At 39.6% G+C, this 25,738-nt stretch overlaps 2 protein-coding genes across 2 annotated transcripts in view; both read right to left on the bottom strand.

Annotated features, from left to right (window-relative positions):
* Positions 1-743: 743 nt before the first annotated feature.
* On the bottom strand, positions 744-11,401 carry LOC117487111 (23 kDa integral membrane protein-like). Its single transcript, XM_034135758.1, has 9 exons — positions 11,338-11,401; positions 10,303-10,368; positions 9,397-9,522; positions 8,812-8,886; positions 7,326-7,421; positions 5,741-5,838; positions 3,689-3,749; positions 3,431-3,514; positions 744-1,104 (listed from the first exon to the last, which is right to left on the bottom strand). The coding sequence occupies exons 1-9, from the start codon at positions 11,395-11,397 to the stop codon at positions 982-984; spliced, it is 789 nt and encodes a 262-aa protein (XP_033991649.1). The 5' UTR covers positions 11,398-11,401; the 3' UTR covers positions 744-981.
* A 4,086-nt stretch (positions 11,402-15,487) lies between these two features.
* Positions 15,488-25,738, bottom strand: part of LOC117487121 (tetraspanin-8-like) — an 18,703-nt gene continuing 8,452 nt past the window's right edge. Inside the window, exons 2-8 of the mRNA XM_034135773.1 lie at positions 21,398-21,460; positions 20,919-21,038; positions 18,313-18,387; positions 18,132-18,227; positions 17,265-17,375; positions 17,096-17,179; positions 15,488-16,274 (exon numbers count right to left, since the gene is read on the bottom strand). Of these exons, the coding sequence (XP_033991664.1) occupies positions 16,197-16,274; positions 17,096-17,179; positions 17,265-17,375; positions 18,132-18,227; positions 18,313-18,387; positions 20,919-21,038; positions 21,398-21,460 (627 nt within the window). The 3' untranslated portion in view covers positions 15,488-16,196. The remainder of the gene's footprint in view (positions 16,275-17,095; positions 17,180-17,264; positions 17,376-18,131; positions 18,228-18,312; positions 18,388-20,918; positions 21,039-21,397; positions 21,461-25,738) is intronic.

Here is a 25,738-nt window from a genome sequence, read left to right as displayed (position 1 = left end):
ATTACATTTTAAGAAGCCCTGAGACACAGTTTCGTGAGAAAAAAGCCCCTTAACAGGTTAAATGGGAATTAAATCATTTTAAGTAATTTTGAGTGTTCCCAAAGCCCCGGTGTTCTGCAGTTTGTGTGGGCCTACTGTACTGTTGCACAGTTTATGCTGCAGAAACTATGTCCAGGACAAGGTGTTTGGAAGTTTTGGAAGATTCATAGCTAACCACACTGAAGTTATGGAGGTATTGATCAGTCTTCTCATATTTTTAAGCCTCAAATTGTCCTTCCCCCCCCCCTCTAACATCTAACATCACCAGAAGTCATAATTTAGGGGGTCTTTTCTCAAAAACATGTACCAGCGTTCTCCTCCGGTTTACAGGCACTGTGTAAATTATATATATAGAATAATTATGATGATGAATGCATTTTTTTACCACTAAAATACAGCAACACATCTTTGATTCATGTCGTTTATAACTGGAATATTACAGTTATTATTAACTTTGTCTGTACAAAGTAGCCTGTCCAGGAAATATGCCCAAATCAACAAAAACTGCGAGCCGGCAGGCAAGACGCTCCGCTTCTGAAATGCTTCTGAAACGCGCCTGGTAGGGTATGACGCCGGAGGAGGCCGGACCAAAACCGCGGCGCAGCCGTAACGCGGCGCAGACGGACCCGGTGGAATCTAGGGGTTAGGGTGATTAAAATATATTGCGCCATCTTGTGGCTGCAGGAAGAAACTACACACAAACATGAATTTATAAAATAAACTTTATTTATAACACGCTGCCGCTCCTTCTTTATTTAAAGTCTCACAGCAGCCCTATAATCTGGGATCATTTCTCACAAATAGTCACACAAAAATCTGTTTAAAAAGCAGAATATTCTCTACTTAAAAGGTGCATCCTGTCAAATATAAATATGGTGGGTTTTTAAAAGAAATTCTGATCTAGAAAGAGTGCCTGGTGTAGATTTACGGAGGGGTTAAAGGTCAGGTCAGGGAGGGTTTTGGTTGGTATTTCACTCGGTTGAAGTCGTCGACTGTAGTTTCCACCGGAGGCTTCTTCCAATATACCTCCAGACCCAACGTCAGACACAGAGCAATGGCCGCCATCTGGACACAGAACAGAAATCATTTTTATTGATTTTTATCTTACATTTATCTTATTTTCTTGAGGAAACTCTTGCCTGTCGTGTCAAATCCAATCCAATCCACGTTATTTATATAGCACATAAAAACAGAGGGTTTACCAAAGTGCTTCACAGCAAACATAACATTATAATAAAATATAATATTACAATAATAGATAAAAGGCACACATAAGAATAGATAAAAGGCACATCAAGGCTATGGACAGACAATAAAAACATAACAATCGATCAAACAGCTCAAACTGACTCGAGAGCGAGGGAAAAGAGGTGGGTCTTCAGGCGGGACTGAAAAGTTTGAAGGGTGGGCGACAATTTGACATGGGGGGGGTGGGGGGGGCAGGTCGTTCCAGAGCCTGGGGGCTACCGCTGAGAAGGCTCGGTCTCCCCTGGTCTTTTTCTTGGTTTTAGGGACTACCAGCAGCAGCTGATCAGCCGACCTCAAAGCCCTTGAGGGGGGGTCCACCTTTAGGAGGTCGGAGATGTACTGAGGGGCCAGTCCATTAAGCGATTCTCTAAAATGGACAGGAAGCCAGAGGAGGGAAGCCAGATTAGGGGAAAGGGTAATGTTCAAGGTTAAAAAAATCAATGTACGCTTTGTAGTAGTAGCAGTATTAGTAGTGTAGTATGTAGAAAAAAGTGTAAAAAGTCATAGTGTAGTATATCAAAAAAGTGAAAAAAGTGATGGTGTAGTACAGGGGTGTCAAACTCAATTTCATCACGGGCCACATCAGCATTATGGTTGCACTCAAAGGGCCGGTTGTAACTTTAAGACTATATCATTAATTAATATAACTTCATAATTAACTACGTCTGAAAGCAGAAGTCTAGAGCAAATAATTGCAAGTCTCTTCAGTAAGAATGTCACAATATGATTTTAAAAGAAAAGCCACATTCTGGAAAAACATTGATTGTGACATTTTGAAAAAAAAATCTATTTATGAGAAAAAGGCTAATTCTAAGAAAAAAGGCATATTTGGACAAAAAAAGTCAAATTCTGAGAAAAAGTCAAATTTGAGATGCATTGTGGGACATGTCGTTTATGGGCAACGTGCTTCTGTAAAGTAGCATGTAACCGTATAATAAACATATTATATTCTTTGCAAGCTCTTGTGGGGCCACATAAAATGAAGTCGCGGGCCGGATTTGGCCCCCGGGCCTTGAGTTTGACACCCCTGGTGTAGTATGTCGAAAAGTGAAAAAAGTCATAGTATGTTGAAAAAGTCATAGTATAGTAACTATACTATGGAACTCAAATGGACAGGAAGCCAGTGGAGGGAAGCCAGAATAGGTGTGATGTGCTCATGCTTGCGTGTTCCTGTAAGCAGCCGAGCCGCAGCGTTTTGTACCAGATGCAGGCGTGCCAGCGAGGTCTGGTTCAGGCCGGCATAAAGTGCATTACAGTAATCTAGACGTGTAGAAACAAAGGCATGAGTTACACGCTCAAAGTCTAAAAAGGATCAAACCGGTTTAATTTTGGACAGGAGCCTCAGGTGATAAAAACTGGACTCAACCACAGAGTTTATCTATTTATCCAATTTAAAAGCACTGTCGATTTTGACGCCCAGATTTGTAACCATGGGTTTTGCATACTGTTGCAGGGAACCCAGGTCAATGGAAGGGACATCACCATTTGGTGATCATATAATCATTTAAAATATATAGTCTTATACTCTGATTGCCTTTTACAAATTAATAAATTGTATTTTTAGTCTTGTATGTGTTTAACAGAGACAGATGTTAATGGTTTACATTTCAGGAGGGCAAGAGGAAGTAAAAGGTGGATTTGCAAATGGTTAAGGACGAGGGGGGTTTATGGTTTCATGGTGGGGATGTTTAGATGATGCCTAAGAGAATTTAAGGGTGGGAACAGTTGGATATTCTCTACTATATATTGTGACTGTAAGCTGTGTTCAGGGTGCAGAACTTCTCTATCCTCTGAGGGTGAAGTAGCTCTGTTCCTGCATTTGGGATCCATTTCACTTTATATTGACTTTCTTTATTACTTTATTAAATATAACAAAAAACAAACTTTGTCCATGAATCATTTATCAGTTTCTCTTAAGAATTTTCCTCCACAACGGCCCAAAGTCATTTTTTGGACTCTTCTGGAAGAAACTTCTTAGGCCTCAAGAGACACGTTAACATGTCCAGAATTCTTGTAATCTTTTCTATAAACTCTTATCATTTTTTGGAAAAGTGAAACTCCTGCTGAAACTGGTAACACCCAACTCCAAACTCAGGATTATAACGCTTATAGAAACTCTCAAAATGTACTTGAAATATTGTACCGTGAGGGTGGCGACGGCTGAAATGATTCCTATCCTCAGTTTGATGGGAAAGCTCAGGTAACTCTTCAGGATCGGACCGCAGGGCTGAGGGTCAAAAAATAGCAGGACATACTGTATATCAAGGCGTTACTGTACTTTGACTAGATAGATAGATGGATGGATGGATGGATAGATAGATAGATAGATAGATAGATAGATAGATAGATAGATAGATAGATAGATAGATAGATAGATAGATAGATAGATAGATGTAAATACCTCGGAGTGAATCCAGAGTGGAGCTGGAGTTCGGAGGTCGCTGTCCACCAACACACAGGAACTTGGGGAAAAGAGAAGATATAACACACACAAAACACAACAAAATAGTCAAGTTTCTGCAGTATTTAATTCCTCTGGCACAGGAGCGTAAAGAAAGTTATGTTTGTCCAAAAACTTCTGATGTTCTTCTAAAATCTTGCAGACCTTTCAAGAAACTCGAAGCATTTTGTGCTACTCAGGAAATCTGGAATTTACAGAAGCTTAAGGTCCTCAAAGACACTCAGAAACATGGAAATCTAGGAAGGGTTTTTCCCAACATTTTAGGCAAATTGAAAATCTAGAAATTGTATTTTGGGAAAATAAATCTAAAACGTTCGTAAAGATTGAGAAATATAATTAAATGTTCTTGGAGCTCTAGAGATGTATAAGAAGCTCAAACCCTTATTTATTTGCAAAAAGAGTAGAGTAGAGACACTACATACTGATATACACCTGAACATCAGCAGGAGAGGACTCTTTAAAGTAGAGACACTACATACTGATATACACCTGAACATCAGCAGGAGAGGACTCTTTAAAGTAGAGACACTACATACTGATATACACCTGAACATCAGCAGGAGAGGACTCTTTAAACTAGAGACACTACATACTGATATACACCTGAACATCAGCAGGAGAGGACTCTTTAAAGTAGAGACACTACATACTGATATACACCTGAACATCAGCAGGAGAGGACTCTTTAAAGTAGAGACACTACATACTGATATACACCTGAACATCAGCAGGAGAGGACTCTTTAAAGTAGAGACACTACATACTGATATACACCTGAACATCAGCAGGAGAGGACTCTTTAAAGTAGAGACACTACATACTGATATACACCTGAACATCAGCAGGAGAGGACTCTTTAAAGTAGAGACACTACATACTGATATACAGCTGAACATCAGCAGGAGAGGACTCTTTAAAGTAGAGTCACTACATACTGATATACACCTGAACATCAGCAGGAGAGAACTCTTTAAAGTAGAGACACTACATACTGATATACACCTGAACATCAGCAGGAGAGGACTCTTTAAAGTAGAGACACTACATACTGATATACAGCTGAACATCAGCAGGAGAGGACTCTTTAAAGTAGAGTCACTACATACTGATATACACCTGAACATCAGCAGGAGAGGACTCTTTAAAGTAGAGACACTACATACTGATATACACCTGAACATCAGCAGGAGAGGACTCTTTAAAGTAGAGACACTACATACTGATATACACCTGAAAATCAGCAGGAGAGGACTCTTTAAAGTAGAGACACTACATACTGATATACACCTGAACATCAGCAGGAGAGGACTCTTTAAAGTAGAGACACTACATACTGATATACACCTGAACATCAGCAGGAGAGGACTCTTTAAAGTAGAGACACTACATACTGATATACACCTGAACATCAGCAGGAGAGGACTCTTTAAAGTGGAGACACTACATACTGATATACACCTGAACATCAGCAGGAGAGGACTCTTTAAAGTAGAGACACTACATACTGATATACACCTGAACATCAGCAGGAGAGGACTCTTTAAAGTAGAGACACTACATACTGATATACACCTGAACATCAGCAAGAGAGGACTCTTTAAAGTAGAGACACTACATACTGATATACACCTGAACATCAGCAGGAGAGGACTCTTTAAAGTAGAGACACTACATACTGATATACACCTGAACATCAGCAGGAGAGGACTCTTTAATTAAATCCATAAATGTTTTACTTTTTAATCAGTTTTATTTCAATTTTGAGATATTTCAATTTTAGAATATTTACTTTCTACTCTTTTAATTTCTACTTTTGTGCAATGCCTTGTTTGTTATGCTGCTGCAATGCAAAATAATTCCCAATTTGGGATCAATAAAGTTCATCTTATCTTAAATTCCTTCAGAAATGTCAAACGCTTTTTTTTTGATAATTATAAATGTGTCTCAAATCTTTTTCTAACTCTACACATAGTTTGATAAATGCCAACAGACTTCTCTAGCAGCTGGTCGGAGGCGGGCGATGTGCAGACGCAGGAAACAGGAAGTTGATCGTCCCAGTCCTCAAAACTCCTCAAACCACAACAAGAGTCCTGAGAAAAACACTCAGAATTAGTTTTGGTGCTTTTATTCTGAAGACTACACTGTTGCAGGACTTTTTACTTTTAACAGAGTATTTATATCAGGGGTGTCCAAACCTTTTTCACCGAGGGCCACACACAGAAAAATGTACGAAGGGCTGGGCCGCTCACTAGAGGTCAGGTTTATAGAGCGGTGCAGGGATGGCGTATTTACCCGGATATAAGCTGCTGGTTCCCTCGTCAAAAAAGCAACGGGATTTCTCCATAGGATTTTGGAAAATAGCTCGAAATAAGGTCTGTGGAAAATGAACCACGTTTTGTTCAGCCGGATCATCTCCACATGTCTACCCTACTTTTATAATGTTCTAATGATAAATCTAATGGCCAGAAGCAAAATGCTAACGTTATGCTACAAAGGAACTACAGTCGAGTCCAGCAGCACGACTTCAACGTCACGCCAACTTCAGATCCATATTCAAACACACAGATTCTAAATGGTACAAGTTGAAGCGTTTGTTTGAACAGTTAGCAGGAGGCAGGTACTTGCTTTCAAGCAGAACAGGGCAAACTAACTTAGAGGAGTGTTTACGTGTTCGGCGTAATGACGTACAACGACCTCCACAACTTCTGTAGTCCTATTCAGCCACTTGGTAACAACCATCGTTTTTCAGACACGTCAATCTTCAGAAATCACCAGTGGGGTCACTGCTGATGGATTTAATGTCGTAGAACAAAATGTGATCCGTCTCTTCAATGTGTCTCAACCACAGACCTTATTTCCAGCTATTTTCCTAAACCCTATGGAGAGATCCCATTGGCTCTGAGACGAGGGAACAGGAAGTGGTGAAATGCTGACTCACTTCCTGGTTTTAGGACTCGTCACTGCACCTCTCTATAGCCTCATAAGTTAAGTTATAAGTTGGACAAATCTAGCCCATGTAGGTACATATCAAATGAAATATGAATGGTCTATTTCAAGGTTGTTATGGAAACAAGTTATTGGCTTCTTTCTTATCAACTTAGATTTGTTAGAACATGTTTTCAACTTTAATTAATAACCTCACCACCTTCAAAAAACTCACAAAAACTCACCTCTTCAATCTGGCTTTTAATGTGTGATTGTTGTTTTATTGTTTGATTTTAATGTGACTTTAACTATATGTATTTGTTCTTCTTTTCTTTTCACTATCTCTGTAAAGCGACTTTGAGCACCTGTAAACGCGCTTACAAAATAAATCTATTATTATTATTTAATCGACTGAATTGATTTGAAAAGTGGTCTTACACATGAATACTGTGTAATATATTTGAACACATATATTTAAGAAGTACTATTCAATTTGACGAGGGTCGATTCAAAATGGTCTGCGGGCCGCATTTAGCCCCCGGGCCGTAGTTTGGACACCCCTGCCTTATACACTCTGGTACCTCTACTTTGACTCAAGTTAACCATGTTTATATATCGTTTTATTCCCTGTTTCTCTGTGTGTGTTTCTTACAGAGAACTGCAGTTTGTTCAGTTCCCCCTGAATGTAACTCTCTGTTCTGTACAGCGGCGTGACGTTCAGGAACACCTCGTCAACAGCGCCGTCCATCTGCAGAAAACAGAAGAAAACAGTAGGAAAAAACGCAATTTTAAAGGTCCCATGTCATGCTTTTCCGGTTATTCCCCGTCCCCTTGTGTGTTATGAAGGTTTTTCTGCATGTAAACGGTCTGCAGAGTCACAAACCCTCAAAGTACACCCTGTAGCGAGTACAACTCTAACACAGAGAAGACCTGTCTATGCTGCCCCAGAACGCCTCGTTGGACATTTTTCTTTTTCCATTTCTGTCTTCCTGAGTACAGTGACGTAACCATACCCAGGTCCAAATGGACCAATCCGTGGAGCTCCTCAGACACACTAGCTCAGCCTTATCTTTTCTCAGCCTCGGCTCCGTGGATCTCCACTCACAGTTCGCCACACACTCACATGTGTGTGCTCAGGCTGAGTTCCGCGATGTCTCGCTGTCTCGCAGACCCCACGCAGCAACCAGGAAACGACACCAGTAACCCAGCTCACACTGTCCGCTCCTTGAGCCGAGCAGCGAGCCCCGCAACGTCCCGCCAACACGGCACCCAGACCCCACGCAGCATTCTCATCTGTTTGTCATTGCTGGTGTCATTTTCTGGTTGCTAACAAACCCCATTGTAACACATAAATACTGATGTCCAGCTGTAATGGTGGTGGACTCATCAGATCAGAGTGGGCAAGCTGACCAATCAGAGCACAGTGGGCTCATAGGGAGGGGGGGGCAGGAGCTCCAACAAGCCGTGTAGGACAGAGAGTGAATACACATCCAATGTGAGTTTGGAACATTGAACAATATAAATCTATTCTAGTAGACCTCAACAATGGAATTATGATCAGTAGAAATGGCATGTCATGGGACCTTTAAAGCTCTTAATAAAGTACTTTAAAAACGGATTTCTTCAGAGAGTCTAATAAATAATACAATAATTTAATAAAATTGAAATAATTACAGTTGTAAATCAATCAAAGTGTTTAAGAAATAATCGAATAAATATATTAAGTAAAATAAATAAATAATTTACATTCTTAATTATTGACAATATATATTTTTTCATTTCTTTAAACACATGATATAAATAATAAAATAAATGAATGAAATTATAGCCCAACATTGAAGACATTCAATTCGTTTTTTGTTCTTAAAAAATATAAATAAATAGTTAGCTCTAAATTAATAATCATGTTAAACTTAGTTTATTGATTATTCATAACTTTTGATAAATAAAATAAATAAAATAAATAAAATAAATAAAATAAATAAAATAAATAAAATAAATAAAATAAAAATAGCGCAAAGTGATATTTATTTTTTAAGACAATATTATTATTAAAAATCTTCTCTGTGCTGCAGTGACCACAGCGGCCTGCAGGGGGCGGCAGCAGCTCAGAGATTATTTATTATTTATTTATTCACCTGAGCCTGAACCTGGACCAGCGGAGAGGCGACGACCATCAGAGCCACAAACTCCACGAAGATCAGAGCGGAGAACTGGAGAGAAACACAGGTGAGGAGGGTGTGTGTGTGTGTGTGTGTGTGTGTGTGTGTGTGTGTGTGTGTGTGTGTGTGTGTGTGTGTGTGTGAGTGTGTGTGTGTGTGTGTGTGTGTGTGTGTGTGTGTGTGTGTGTGTGTGTGTGTGTGTGTGTGTGTGTGTGTGTGTGTCCTAGCATTACTATACTTGTGGGGACCTAAATCTGTTTACACAGTCACTTGTGGGGACTCGCCTCCCTTATGGGGACAAAATGGAAGTCCCCATGAGGGGAATCATTAATTTTAGGTTGAAGACTTGGTTAGGGTTAGGCATGTGTTGGTTAAGGTTAGGATAAGTCTCCAGGAAATGCATGTAAGTCAATGTAATGTCCCCTGAAGTGATGTATACATGGTATGTGTGTGTGTGTGTGTGTGTGTGTGTGTGTGTGTGTGTGTGTGTGTGTGTGTGTGTGTGTGTGTGTGTGTGTGTGTGTGTGTGTGTGTGTGTGTGTGCGTGTGTGTGTGTCTCACCACCAGCAGCAGTGTCTTCAGGTCCAGAGCAGCAGCACACACTCCTAACACAGACAGGATGACTGTGATTGGTCCAAATCCCTGAAGCAGCTTCAGACCATCGCTGCTGGAGAGCTGCTCGAACAGCTGGGGAATAAAGCTCAATAAATCTGACTTAATTATCTTTAAAGCGTTAAAAGTAACTAAATACTAAAATACAATTCAATCTCTAAATTCATCACAACTAATCCACCTTAGTGTTTACTTAATAATTAAATAGATACAATTAATGATAGCAACTTTCTAAATGAATCAAATTCAATTCAGATTCAATTCTTTATTTAAATAATTAAATGAATATATAAAATGAATTAATACAAAATTCAAAATTAATCACATTAAATTTAGATTTTAGTTAAAAAATCATATTAAAAGAATTATGAATAAAGCTCTAAATTGTTCACCTTTTATTCAGCTTTCTTTCTTTTTTAATAAATAATTAAATACACATCGATGAAATAGAAATAATTGAACAGATTTCTTTATTAAATATAAAAAATGCAATAAATCATTAAATAAAACAAACAATAAATCACATTAAATTCATATTTTTGCCTAAAAGCATTTATTAAATACATAAATAATGAACACCATATACAATGAATTGTACGTGATGATTTAATAACGTTGGCTGCCTTTTTCCACCGAGTTTAAATTATTTACAGACATACAAATGCCAATGTATTAAATATCCTAATTATGTAACGTATTAGTTATTTCTTTAATCCCTTCCCTATAAAGATAATTACCTCTGGAGCTCAGACAGACCAACAGGCGGCTGTAAAACGGTTTTATTGGTTGTGTTTTGGTTAATCACACATTAACACACACACACACACACACACACGCACACACACACACTGTTACCTTGGCGACCGGTATGTTTCCTTCGATGGAGGAAAAGCCGACGCCAATCATCACCAGGCCGGACGCCTGAGGAGACGTTCAATTAGACGTGTGGTGTGTGTGTGTGTGTGTGTGTGTGTGTGTGTGTGTGTGTGTGTGTGTGTGTGTGTGTGTGTGTGTGTGTGTGTGTGTGTGTGTGTGTGTGTGTGTGTGTGTGTGTGTGTGTGTGTGTCACAGAGAGTCAGGAGGAGGAGGAGTTTAACTGCAGCAACATTCCTGAGAAACTGATTTTCCCCCGAGAGCTGCAGCGCTGACGTCTCCGGGTAAAACTTTTAAAGAACTAAAAAAAGAAATAATTCCCCTCAGCTTAAAGTTTCCGTCCGGCAGCTGCAGATAAAATGTCCTCTGAGTTCTGATGTGCTGCAGAAACATTAGCAATAAGAATCTGAAAGTCCTTTGTTTACTTCCAGATCACGGTGACATCAGAACACTAGCGCTCCAACACACTGTACATGATAGGCTAAAGGGGGCGGGACATCTCTAAGCTGGTTGACCAATCACAACAGAGCCGGCCAGCTAACCAATCAGAGCAGGTTTCAGACAGAGGGTGGAAAGAGGCAGTGAAGCGTTACAGAGAAGCAGTCGTTGTTAATCCAACAATGATGACGAAATGAAGTAAAACTACATTAAATCAAAATATACCGTTTTTTACTTAATAATTACAAATAAATTGGACAATTGTGAATCAAGCGCAATAGAAAGTAAAAAATAAAATGAAATCATATATAGTCACACTCAGTTATTTACATAAATATATTTAACATGTCATTTTGTAAAGATATTTTTACGACGTCTTTCACGACTTTTAAGTAAACGTTAGAATCCAATTGTGCAAAAGTTCAAAATGTTAGAATATAATATTAAAAACAAGATATTTTGCATTCCTATAAACACAATTATGAATGCATTGTATAGGAAGTAAAAAGCTTAAACAAATACATGCACTATACAGTTAGCGGCTAGTCGTTAGCAGTTAGCGGTTAGCGGTTAGCTCACCATCAGCAGCACAGTGACACAGATGGAGAGACCTCGTAAGTAACTCCTGTAGCGAGCCATGATCCCAACTGAGAGAGGAGAGAGGAAACACAGAGAGAGAGGGGTGTGTGTGTGTGTGTGTGTGTGTGTGTGTGTGTGTGTGTGTGTGTGTGTGTGTGTGTGTGTGTGTGTGTGTGTGTGTGTGTGTGTGTGTGTGTGTGTGTGTGTGTGTGTGTGTGTGTGTGTGTTTGATGGATGTTGTTTAAAGCTCACAGGAGTGTTTGCCTGCAGAACGAAGAACATGACCAAGTTAGGAAGATCAGCTGGAGAGAGGAGGAGAGGACACTAGGGAGGAGGAGAGCAGAAGAGGAGAGAAGGAAATGAATGAAGGAAAGGGATGAGGAAATGAGAGAAAAGAAGTAGAGGTAACAACAGCAGGGGTTAGAAAGGAGGTTAGGAAAGGAGAAAAGGAGAGAAGAACACAAATGGTGAAAGGAGAGGAATCAAGTGGGTAGGATACAAGGGAGGAGAAGTAAAAGGAGAGAAGGAAAGCAATAGGGAAAGGAGAGGAAACACGGTGAGGAATCGAGTGGGTAGGAAACAAGTGTGGAGAAGTTAAAGGAGAGAAGGACACACATAGGGAAAGGTGAGGAATCGAGTGGGTAGGAAACAAGGGAGGAGAACTAAAAAAGTCCGGCAGTGGCTCAGTCAGTAGGGGCTTGGACCGTGAGCTGTAGGGTCGCCGGTTCAAGTCCCCGAACAGACTTAAAGTATGGAGTGTGGATTGCTACTTGGAAAGGTCCCAGTCCATTACAGAGGGGTTCATCCCAATTCTATTCTATTCTATTCTAAAAAAGAAGAGAAGGACACAAATGGGGAGAGGAGAGGAAACAAGGTGAGGAATCGAGTGGGTAGGAAACAAGGGAGGAGAAGTTAAAAGAGAGAAGGACACAAATAGGGAAAGGAGAAGAGGAAAGGAAACAAGGGTGGAAACTAAAGAAGAAAAAACAAGGGGGGAAACAAGAGGAGAGGAAACAAGGAGATAAGGAGGTTATCCGAGGTAAGGCTCGTCTGTAATTAAGGAAAGGAAGGAGGAGTGATTGATGGAGAAGGAGATAGGAAGGGAGAATAACAGGAAGAAGGAGGGAAGGGAACGAGGACAGAAAGTGAAAGTATGAAGGAGATTAAAGAACCACAAAGGCTTTAGAAACAGGAGAAGGAATGATCGCCAACGGAAACACAAAAGATATGAACATAATTATTGTAAAAAGTCTCTAAAAATCACAAAATTAAAAAGATAAATAAATGCAAAAAATATTAAAAAATAAATGCTAAATGTATCTCCTTTGTTATATTGAGAAGAATCAAATAAAAACACCAAGTCAATCACAAAAAGAACAAAGAAACACAAAAGAATCTCTAAATTAATGCAAAATGTACCTTTTTATGTTCTCACAAGTCTCACCAAAATATATACTTACATTTTTGATATTGTAAATTGTCTTAGAAATATAAAAAAACAAACTAAATCTCCCTTCTGTTCCGTCACAATAACATGCCAAAATATTGTTTTAAGGATCGTAAAGTAAAACCGTTTGCCCGTAAAGCTCGTTGAGAAGAAATAATAAAACGTAAACGAACAGAGAGGAATTCAGTGAGTCATTGAACGCAGCGCCGTGTTGACGTTAGACTAAAAATAACTGAAGGGGACAGACTCACTGTCTGAGTGCGTGTGTGTGTGTGTGTGTGTGTGTGTGTGTGTGTGTGTGTGTGTGTGTGTGTGCGCGTGTGTGCAGCTGGTTGCTCAGCTGTGTACCCTTACATAGTGATGATGGAGATAAGCACACGACTCTCTGATACCTGCTTTAACGAGTGTTTCATTTAAAGAGTTCCCTCTCCTCTTGTGTGTCCTAAAGGTGTTAGTGCATGTAAATGGTCTGCAAAGGCTAAAATCCCAAAGTTCCAGAACATAATGACATCACTACGGAACACTCGCACTCCTATTGGCTAGCGCTCCAACACATTGTAGGTGATTTCCAGACATTTTACTTCTCATTTTTTTTTACTTTCCACATATTTCCGGGACAGTTTTCAGATATTCACATTTAGAAACAAACATTAAGAGACTTTCTTTTACAAAGTCGGACATATTTTTCTTATGTTTTCCAGGTTTTTTCTTCCAGGTTTTTTTTTTACTTTTCATGTTTTATTTCATGTTTGTCTTTTGGATACTGGCAACATATTTTCCTGATATTTTCTGAAACTTTCCGAGACATTTTCTCACATTTTTGGACATTTTCTCAAATTTTTAAGACATTTTTAAGATATTTGGTGTGTGGCCCAGTGGGTTCTAACCCCACTGCAGTCAGCATGTCGTTGTGTCCCTGAGACACTTCACCCCGAATTGCTCCTGTGGGGATTGTCCACAGTACTGAGTATGTAAGTCGCTTTGGATAAAAGCGTCTAACAAGTGTCATGTAATATAATGTAATATTTCTCTCACATTTTTAAAACATTTGAGACGTTTTTCTCAAATGCTTTGGAAATCTTTAAGGCATTTTTCTCACATTTGTAAGATATTTTTCTCACTTTCTTTGGCCTTCTATCAGTAATCTTCCAGGTTGTTTCTCAGCATCTAACAGCTGTTCAGGGCTGTTGGTATCTCTCTCTGTCTCAGCCTGTTCTCAGCGGTGTGATGATCCCAAATCACTTTTTAAAGGCTTGATGAAGCTTCAGAAAGACTCAAAATCATCCGGAGACACACAGGTTCTTCTTTTTGATTTGGATTATTTAGTAATAAATCAGGTAACGGAGATCTGTTGCTGAAACATGAACTCTGACGACCTGCAGAGGAGGAAGGAAGCGAGCGGCTGCACAGCTTCATCTTTATTGTATTTAGACATTTTGAGCACTCCAGGTTTCAGTTTGGAGATAAAACTTCTTCCTCTGCTGTGTTTACAGCTGGCAGCTCAACGAGGCTCAAACTGTGGCCCCGGGGACAAAAGGAGGTCCTGACGTGGAGTGGATGGGGCAACAGAAAACATCTCTAGCCAAACCCTGGAAGACGACTGAAAAGAGGCCAAAAAAAGTGAGTAAAATGTCTTGAAGATTTGAGAAAAATGTCTCAAAAATGTTGGGAAATTAATAATAAAATACATTTTATTTGGGGGGCGCCTTTCATAGCACCCAAGGACACCTTACAGGGCATAGGGGCAATATAGGGAACAATTAAAACAGTGGATTTAGTGAAATATCAGCCGGGGTAAAACATTTCTTAAGAATGTCCAAAAAATGTGAGAAAATGTCTCAAAAAGTTTCAGAAAATATGTTACAAGTATCTATTGGCTGCAGAACGAAGAACATGACCAAGTTAGGGAGATCAGCTGGAGAGGAGAGGAAACTAGGGAGGAGGAGACGAGGAGAGGAGAGCAGAAGAGGAAAGAAGGTGATGAATGAAGGAAAGGGAGGAGGAAATGAGAGTAAAACAAGGAGAGGAAACAGGAGAGTTTAGGAAAGGAGAAAAGGACACAAATGGGGAAAGGAGAGGAGAGGAAACTAGGGAGGAGAGCAGAAGAGGGAAGGAGATGAATGAAGGAAAGGAATCAAGGGAGGAGGAATGGAGAGGAAACAGCAGGAGAGGTAAGAAAGGAGGTTAGGAAAGGAGAGAAAGACACACATGGGGAAAGGAGGAGAGGAAACAAGGTATGTAAAAAAAATGTTTGTATCTGAAAACTGTCCCAGAAACATGTGGAAAGTCAAATGTGTGGCAATTGTTCTGAAAGTATGTGATTGGTCAACAGCTTAGAGATGTCCCGCCCCCTTGACATTTATTTTATATTTATATATTTTTTCATATTAAGGTATACCTTTTAGAAAAGATGTCGCCCCCTCATGTCGTTAAAAAGTCACAATAAAACATGAAAAATAGTTTGTTCTGAAATAATGGGGAAAAAAAAATAATGAATTCAAATCACATGTTATTCATGGGCGTTCTCTTTTAACCAATCACATTTCACCATCATCTCCAGCAGCCAATCATTGAGCTGCAGTCAAACTTTAAAATGCTCTTCATCACCTCCTCTTCATCCCATCTCTTCTCATGAAAATAGATTTTTATAACCCACAGAATTAAAATGGTAAAATCTCACTAATAAAAATAATGAAACAATAATTATGTTTTAATTTCTTTATTTCCCTTTTTCTTTAGTATGACATTTGACGTCCTAAACTTAATTCAAGTTAGGCGATAAAACAAATATAGAAATAGTGGTGAGGAATCGAGTGGGTAGGAAACAAGGGAGAGGTAAAAAAAAGATATCCTCACAACGAGATCAGAGTACAGTTTATAATAAAAACAATCAAAGCTATTTCAACAACGCGGTCTAAGTTATGTAAAGCTTATTCTAAAATGGCTTTTGTTTTATTGTGTATGTGTGAAGGTAGCATGATTACCTGAGGATTCTTTAGGGATAATTTGTGAGAAAAAGGCAGCGGACATCGCAAATAACAGAAATACCACCTGATAACTTCATTATAATTTGATTTGAAGCTTTTCTCATGTAACATAGGGACAGGTTCCACACAGCAACCAGCAGAAACACTAATACGGGTGCTTTTAGCAGACATAATGGGCCCAAAACGGTACAAATTATTTATTTGTTTACAATCATTTTACTGGATTTTGTTCCTCGAGGCCACAGTGAGATGGAAACATGGACATTGTTACATTTAAAGTCACATAATGTAGATATTTACTTAGTTTAACAGCTTTGCACACACTAACATTCACGTTTGCTTCCAGTTGTAAAGCCATGGATTAAGGTTACAGCAGCACTGAGGTCACATGGGTCCTTTGGGCTCTGCTGATTGGCTCCTGATGTTCAGGCGGTGGTGGTGGTCGCGCCGTCCTTCCTGCTGATCTGACAGTAGAGGACCATAGAGAACACCATGCCGAAAATCTGCAGAAAGAGCGGGAGAAACACGTTCAAATCAGCCATCATACGGGGGGGGGGGAATATTTTAAGACTTTTATCTACTTTAGAAGGTAAAAATGTAAAATCCCTAAGTTCCGGAACACAGTGACATCACTAAGGAACACTCGCGCTTCTATTGGCTAGCGCTCCAACACATTGTGCGTGATAGGCTAAGGGGCAGGACATCTCTAAGCTGTTGACCAATCACAACAGAGCCAGCCAGCTAACCAAGCAGAGCAGACTGGGCTCTGGTTTCAGACAGCAGGAGAGGACTCTTTAAAGTAGAGACACTACATACTGATATACACCTGAACATCAGCAGGAGAGGACTCTTTAAAGTAGAGACACTACATACTGATATACACCTGAACATCAGCAGGAGAGGACTCTTTAAAGTAGAGACTCTACATACTGATATACACCTGAACATCAGCAGGAGAGGACTCTTTAAAGTAGAGACACTACATACTGATATACACCTGAACATCAGCAGGAGAGGACTCTTTAAAGTAGAGACACTACATACTGATATACACCTGAACATCAGCAGGAGAGGACTCTTTAAAGTAGAGACACTACATACTGATATACACCTGAACATCAGCAGGAGAGGACTCTTTAAAGTAGAGACTCTACATACTGATATACACCTGAACATCAGCAGGAGAGGACTCTTTAAAGTAGAGACACTACATACTGATATACACCTGAACATCATCAGGAGAGGACTCTTTAAAGTAGAGACACTACATACTGATATACACCTGAACATCAGCAGGAGAGGACTCTTTAAAGTAGAGACTCACCAGCAGGATGGCGATAGCGAAGGCGATCCCCAGCACCACCTCCAAGTGTTGCTCCATCAGGTTGATGATTTTGTCCGAGCAGCTCTGCAGGGAGAGAGCAGGACGTCAATAAAACTGTACTTATATTTATATATTTATTTATTTTAACAGTACAGTATGGGATGTCTACCTCTTGGTAAATAGCGTTGGACTTGCAGTCTGTCTCGGTGGCGTTGCAGCGACACGATTCGGGAATTTTCGTCCAATCAGAGGGTCCGTTAACGAGCCCACAACACTTCAGCTGGAGGAAACACAACAGAACATTTGAGATTTAGCTGCTTATACAAAACACTCGCTGCTATATAATATATGTGTGTTGGGAAATACTGAATGTCCTCTTCCAATGTGAGAGTAACATGATAACAAAGGTATCCCAACTGTAGCTGTGAACATGACAGGATGTATGATTACCTAGAAGAGCATCAGGACTGTTTGAGGCATATGATAGCTATGTGATTAACATGATGATTCAGCCTCTATGGAGATAGACATATGACAAGCTTGCTCATTTCTGACGTGGAGCTAATCTGAAGTAAACATTGAATTTTGAGAAAAAAGTCTGAATTTTGAGATTTTTAGAAAAAAAGTCAGGATTTTGAGATTGAGAAAAAAAATCTGATTTGTTAGGAAAAAAAAGTCAGAATTTTGAGAACATTTTTTGAGAGTTTGAGAGAAAGTCATCATTTTGAGAAAAAAAAATCCCTGTTTCCTTAAAGTTTTCTTTTATTTCTTGTGGGTTTAATTATTCTAAGAAATTGTCATGTTTTTAAAATGTTATATGAAAATTGTCTTTAAAATCAATCACTAAAACTGCTCTGTATTGATTGTTTGGAGAATTTGTATTAAAGTCACTATGGAAATCAATAGTGAGTGAGTGAGTGAGTGAGTGAGTGAGTGAGTGAGTGAGTGAGTGAGTGAGTGAGTGAGTGAGTGAGTGAGTGAGTGAGTGAGTGAGTGTGTGTGTGTGTGTGTGTGTGTGTGAGTGAGTGTGTGTTACCTCTTTCTGCAGTTTCTCCAGGTCTTCAATCACATTGTCTGGTTGGGACGACAGTGGGATGAACGTCTTCAGACGGTCCTTCATCCAGATCTTCACCTGCACACACACACAAAATCATGAATAAATAAAGTGTTATCTCTGTAATTAAAATAGAAACACTATGATGTCACTTCCTGTTTACCTTCTTCTCCTCCACGGCTCCCAGGATGCCGGCAGCGAGCAGCAGGACGAAGATGACGAGGAGGCTGATGAAGAACTGAGGGGAGAAAGGAGGTTCATTTTCATCTCAGTGTGTTGCTGGTGTTTGTGTTTACTGAACTATGACTTTTTTTCATTTTTTCGACTTACAATATGACTTTTTTCAAATTTCTTACGACATACAGTATTATACTATGACTTAAAAAAAAAAAAATTTGACGTACTATACTATGACTTTTCCTCACCTTTTTCAACATACTATTCTATGACCGTATTTAACATATAAACAATTAGAAAAAAGTCATAGTAAGTTTATTTATTTACTTTCTAGAAATGAAAAAAGCTTTGAGTCTGATCTATAATATACGTAAGGGGTAATGTGCAGCGACGCGGTCATTATGGGGAAAAGAACACCCGACAGGCAGATCAGGAGCCTGACGCGAAGCGGAGGGATCTAGATCTGCATGAAGGGTGTTCTTTTCCCCGTAATGACCAAGTCGCTGCACATTATCCCGCTTATCACACGGCCACATTCTCAACAAAGTAACGACATGACTCCCAATATTAATTGAAATGCTTTTATAGATTTAGAAAATGTTTTTATTGATTTAAAAAAAATAGTACGCTATTATTTATTTAAAATGACATGCATCCGCTAAGAGAAATAGTCCGTTGTTACCGTTTGAACTAACGTAGCAACGGCAGGAAGTGCTTCGATAGCGTTTTTGAGGAGCTTTTTGATTACAGATTTGAAAACATCGCTGCTTGCTTTAAAAGTAGCACAACTCATTTTGTCAAACCTTGGGAAGTATCTAGATATCCCTGCCCTAATGCCAAAGGAACTGCACACTGAATATGTGTCGCCGTTTGATGTCTATGTCTGGACCGCTGCGTAAAAAGGAGGGTTTCTGCCCCGTTACTTCTGCGCTGTTTTCTTGTCCCTCGTCGGCCAAACTGTATTCAGTTAAATCGACCGGACTTGTTTGTGCAGATGTGAGCGTCCTTAACAACGGTCAATAAGTGCTTGACAGCGGTCTTTACTACTGGATTAACAACGTGTCACGTGTTCTGAATTGACCAATCAGAATCGAGTATTCAACTAAACCATGTAATAAATATATATAACGTTTTTTCATTTTTTATCGACCTATGACTATTTTCAAAAACATGTCGACATACTATCATTTTATTTCACTTTTTTTTTGGGGAAAAAAACCCCGCATTGGCACGCGGCACCGTAACCAGTGGCACACTAGGAATAAGTCAAATAAGTGTGCAAAATATTTAAATTGTATTTTCGGATCCTGAACGAGACCGCCGCCAGAGCGCGTCTCCCCGTTACCTGCAGAAGGAAGCCATGCACGCAGCGCAGCCCCGCTCTGTTTAACTCCAGGTGACTTTCTGCCACTTTCCTCCGTGGTGCAGTGCTGATCGTTTCACCACGGAGGAAAGCACTTCACAAATTGCAGTACCCATAAGGAGCTGTACAAATGCCGCAGTTTTTGCGTGGCTGTGCCTTTAGTTGAAAGCCCAGTGGCGATCTGCTCATCTCTCATTGAAATAATATGCTACAAAGGGGCGGACTGGCCATCTGTGTGTTGAACTTTCCTTTTCAAGCTTCAGGTTCAATAACCCACTTTAGCTTAAATGACTGGAGAGAGGCGAGCTCTTCTTGGGAGGCCGTTGCATTTATTTAGCTGTTCTTCTGTTTCACAAAATACATCACAGAGCTCTGTTTTTCTGCTGCCTCGTTTCACTTCCAGAAACATACAGCCGCTCGCTCACTCTCGCTCTACCATCCACACACACACACACACACACACACACACACACACACACACACACACACACACACACACACACACACACACACACACACACACACACACACACACACACACACACACACACACACACACACACACACACACACACACACACACACACACACACACACACACACACACACACACACACACACACACACACACACACACACACACACACACACACACACACACACACACACACACACACACACACACACACACACACACACACACACACACACACACACACACACACACACACACACACACACACACACACACACACACACACACACACACACACACACACACACCTCTCTCTCTTAAAGAGCACAGCGACCCTAATATCATAACATGTGTGTTCTGGAGAATCACAGAACGGACGATCGTCATTATTATGCCGTTTAAACCAATTATTTAAATGTGTTTGTTAAATTCGGTATCATGTAAGTTGCGCTGACAGGTCCACACACTGCTTCCTCGCAGCGAGGCCCCCCCGCCCTCCTGTTGATAGTTCATGAGCGTCAAGCTCCTCAAGCTCCTCAAACCCCCCCCCCCCCCCCAGTTGATAATTCTCGATCGTTATCGTGATAAAACATTTTTTTTTTTTTTTTTTTTTTTTTTTTTTTTAAAATGGCACTTCATATCAAAAAGGTTGCCGACCCCTGGTATAGCATGTCGAAAAAAATCATATTCATTTTCTTTCTATGAAACAGAAAACCTTTGCGTCTGATCTATAATAATCTCATGTAATCCTCACCAGCAGCAGCAAGCAGCGGTTCTCTCTGATCGCTCCCCAGCATCCCAGGAAGCCCAGCACCAGGATGATCACTCCGATCGCGATCATCAGGTCGATCCCCGGGAGAGACTCGTTGGTGATCTGAGGGGAGAGAAGAATATCACTCAGAGGAGAACAGTTAACATCTGAGGGAGAGAACATTCAATAATATCACTCAGTAACAGCAGAGGAGAACATTTCAATATTTACATCGGTCACTGGTGATCTGTGGAGAACATCCAATAATCCAACTTTATTTATATTGCACATTTAAAAACAATTATTTTATATTTGATGATGAATGGTTACCCCGTTGTACCTTGTTTGCATTATCTGTTTGTGTAACATACCAATGAATGGAGGCAGTGCAAAATCTGAGATGTTTTTTTCATCTTTTCTTTGCATACAGTATGACAATAAGAAGGAAATCAAATGATGAATCTGCATGGTGTGATTCTCACCACGTTTCCATCCTTGGAGACCTTCAGGTAGATGGAGACGCCGAGGATGATGCAACCACTAATCTGTAATCAAAAGAAAACAAAGGAGAAAAAAGATTTAGTTTAAATACAGAAAAATGTAACCGGTGTTTATTTGGTGAGACTGTGGCGCCCTCTAGTGGAGAGAACCTGCAGCGACTTGAAAACAGCTGGTGATTGAAATAATAGTGGATTCATTGTTGCAGACAATTAAAAAGTAGCATTTTGTGTCACAAATTCAACAATATATGTATATATTTGTTGCCCTATGGTCAACCAGATTAGCTTTTATTTTAATTTGTAGGGTAGAGACACGAATGAACCTTTTATATATCCAAATTAAACTTTTTTTGTAGTTTGATTTCAAGGTGTTAGGCTAGTAAAATGTATTATTTATTCAATACAACTTTGTGAGGACTGTTGGAGGCATTTTATCACTGGATTAAACCTTTATTTATTTTATTTCTATCCCAATAGTCCAGCTGTTGTTGGGCTGCGTTCAGGACCGATGACTGACATGTATTATTCACACACACAACACACACAACAAATCTGCCATCAATAGTTCATCATGAGAGCGGAAACAGAAACCAGACACACAGCGTCACCATGGAGACAAACACAGGTCACACACACATTAAAGATGATTAAATAAAAACACAGACTCTGCTCCGACCTGCCTTCAAAATAAAAGCACACTGTTGTTATCATATGTTGAAACAATACATTTAGTTTAGTTTTTTTTAAGTAAAGTGTCGTTGGGATTTGTAAAATGCACTTTAATTATAATGATACAAAAAATATATATACTTTTTTGTTTAATGTTACAGTCTACACTCCTTGACTTTTTTTATTTAAATGTATTAATTGACCGATGATTCAATATATTGAAATCATAATTGCCTTGCTATTTAATTTAATATTTATACAGTTTTTACACGTTGGACTTTAATACAAACGTACATATTAAAGTTAATTTAGAGCTGCAATAATACATGAATTAATAGACTAAGTATTTTAATATTTATTTAAGTATTATAAAGATTTAAAGGTAGGTTAGGTAAGAATGTAGAAAGCAGCTTGAGTGCGCTAGAATCTGCCCCTTCCTTACAGAGCCCCTCCTCCAACACACATGACCAATGAGGGCACGAGATAAGTTTGTGCACAGATGGAAGGCTGACAGGCAGGTAGGCCATCCAGTTATTTTAGCCGGGCCGGCTCAGATGATTGGTCGTGCTTTTTACAGTACTACAGCTTCCACAGATGACATTTTTCATGTATTTATTGTCAAAGCATTTAATGTATTCGTTTCGGTAAAAATGGTTCATATCGTCAGTTAGCTTAGTTTCTTCCCGTTAAGTGAGTATGACACATTCATAGTTTATTACATTTTAAGAAGCCCTGAGACACAGTTTCGTGAAAAAAGCCCGTTAAGAGCATTCCATGGAATTTAACAAAAAGTGTTTCTGAAGTGAATTACCTACCCACCGTTAAATCCTTCTTTTTGAGGAAGTAAAATATGTCACTTATTTTAATTTAAATGAACTTTATTTCACATGAAATGTCTATCATTTAGATTCAAAGTTCATTAAAGTCTTGAATGTAATTTATCCATTTTATTTGATTGAAACTAACACCCGTATTTTCTTTTACTTTGAAATGTTTATCCTGCTATTTCTGAATTATATCTTTTACAATATCAATAAACTCTAAAGGGTGAGGATGAAAAATGAATTAATCATTGTACTCTGAATTAACGGAAACAGACCACACACACACACACACACACACACACACACACACACACACACACACACACACACACACACACACACCACACACACACACACACACACACACACACACACACACACACACACACACACACACACACACACACACACACACACACACACACACACACACACACACACACACACACACACACACCACACACGCACACACACACACACACACACACACACACACACACACACACACACACACACACACACACACACACACACACACACACACACACACACACACACACACACACACACACACACACACACACACACACACACACCACACTCTGAACAAAGCATTCCCCTGATTTACAGGCTAAATAAATAACAGGATCTGCTGAGTCAAACCAGTAAAACCAGTACAACTGTCAGGTAGGAGAAGAAGAACTACTCTGTTACTTTGAATAAAGCGCTTTTATTTTGGGAAACAAAATGTCTGCCTTGTTTGAAGACAAACACAAAGCGTGCTGGTGGAAACAATCCTCTTTCAGTCACAGGGTTAGTTTGTTATTGAGACGTCGACCCGCATTATATGAAACCTAAGAAAACTAGAACAAAAAAATGCTGAATCATACTGGTTTAAAAAAGACCTCCTCTCCTGCTGATGTTCAGGTGTATGTCAGTATGTAGTGTCTCTACTTTAAAGAGTCCTCTCCTGCTGATGTTCAGGTGTATATCAGTATGTAGTGTCTCTATTTTAAAGAGTCCTCTCCTGCTGATGTTCAGGTGTATATCAGTATGTAGTGTCTCTACTTTAAAGAGTCCTCTCCTGCTGATGTTCAGGTGTATATCAGTATGTAGTGTCTCTACTTTAAAGAGTCCTCTCCTGCTGATGTTCAGGTGTATATCAGTATGTAGTGTCTCTACTTTAAAGAGTCCTCTCCTGCTGATGTTCAGGTGTATATCAGTATGTAGTGTCTCTACTTTAAAGAGTCCTCTCCTGCTGATGTTCAGGTGTATTTCAGTATGTAGTGTCTCTACTTTAAAGAGTCCTCTCCTGCTGATGTTCAGGTGTATATCAGTATGTAGTGTCTCTACTTTAAAGAGTCCTCTCCTGCTGATGTTCAGGTGTATATCAGTATGTAGTGTATCTACTTTAAAGAGTCCTCTCCTGCTGATGTTCAGGTGTATATCAGTATGTAGTGTCTCTACTTTAAAGAGTCCTCTCCTGCTGATGTTCAGGTGTATATCAGTATGTAGTGTATCTACTTTAAAGAGTCCTCTCCTGCTGATGTTCAGATGTATATCAGTATGTAGTGTCTCTACTTTAAAGAGTCCTCTCCTGCTGATGTTCAGGTGTATATCAGTATGTAGTGTATCTACTTTAAAGAGTCCTCTCCTGCTGATGTTCAGGTGTATATCAGTATGTAGTGTCTCTACTTTAAAGAGTCCTCTCCTGCTGATGTTCAGGTGTATATCAGTATGTAGTGTATCTACTTTAAAGAGTCCTCTCCTGCTGATGTTCAGGTGTATATCAGTATGTAGTGTCTCTACTTTAAAGAGTCCTCTCCTGCTGATGTTCAGGTGTATATCAGTATGTAGTGTCTCTACTTTAAAGAGTCCTCTCCTGCTGATCTTCAGGTGTATATCAGTATGTAGTGTCTCTACTTTAAAGAGTCCTCTCCTGCTGATGTTCAGGTGTATATCAGTATGTAGTGTCTCTACTTTAAAGAGTCCTCTCCTGCTGATGTTCAGGTGTATATCAGTATGTAGTGTCTCTACTTTAAAGAGTCCTCTCCTGCTGATGTTCAGGTGTATATCAGTATGTAGTGTCTCTACTTTAAAGAGTCCTCTCCTGCTGATGTTCAGGTGTATATCAGTATGTAGTGTCTCTACTTTAAAGAGTCCTCTCCTGCTGATGTTCAGGTGTATATCAGTATGTAGTGTCTCTACTTTAAAGAGTCCTCTCCTGCTGATGTTCAGGTGTATATCAGTATGTAGTGTCTCTACTTTAAAGAGTCCTCTCCTGCTGATGTTCAGGTGTATATCAGTATGTAGTGTCTCTACTTTAAAGAGTCCTCTCCTGCTGATGTGAACACACTACAAAAAAGATAATAATTGAGGAAACAGTTGCAGCTAAACTCAGTATTTTCTCTGTGTGGTATTACTATATTTACTTTGAATGACTGGAAATGAGCTAGTTCAGAGGAGGAGGGACTTCCTGATTTATCACTGGAAAAAGAAACAGCCTCACAAAGCCAGTGTTTACATTAAAGGTGGGAGTCAATGGTAACCAAAAAAACACACAAAGATTCAATGAAAAGCCTCTATAGAAGTTGTTATCTCTTGCAAATCTGATTCAAACACAATCTCCCACACACACACACAACCTGCAGAGCAACATAGCTCTGAAGGCTTCAGTTAAAAAACACACCCTCTGAGCACACAGTGGCACGTTTACTCCGAATTAAGATCTGAGGGACAGATTACAAACAATGACGTCACCACCGCTAAGCTAAAGGAGGCTAATGTTGGGCTATAAAGGAACTACAGCACGGTCACATGACTTCACGTC

The sequence above is a fragment of the Trematomus bernacchii genome, unplaced genomic scaffold, assembly GCF_902827165.1.
Source record: "Trematomus bernacchii unplaced genomic scaffold, fTreBer1.1, whole genome shotgun sequence".
NCBI classification, from domain to species: domain Eukaryota; kingdom Metazoa; phylum Chordata; class Actinopteri; order Perciformes; family Nototheniidae; genus Trematomus; species Trematomus bernacchii.
This window is presented reverse-complemented; position numbering and strand designations above follow the sequence as displayed.

Coding starts and splice junctions, on each gene's coding strand:
- LOC117487111 (XM_034135758.1), bottom strand. CDS start 11,397: ATGGCTCGCTACAGGAGTTACTTACGAGGTCTCTCCATCTGTGTCACT. Junction 10,369..11,337: donor GTGTCACTGTGCTGCTGATG/GTGAGCTAACCG, acceptor ACGTCTCCTCAG/GCGTCCGGCCTGGTGATGAT. Junction 9,523..10,302: donor GAAACATACCGGTCGCCAAG/GTAACAGTGTGT, acceptor TTTATTCCCCAG/CTGTTCGAGCAGCTCTCCAG.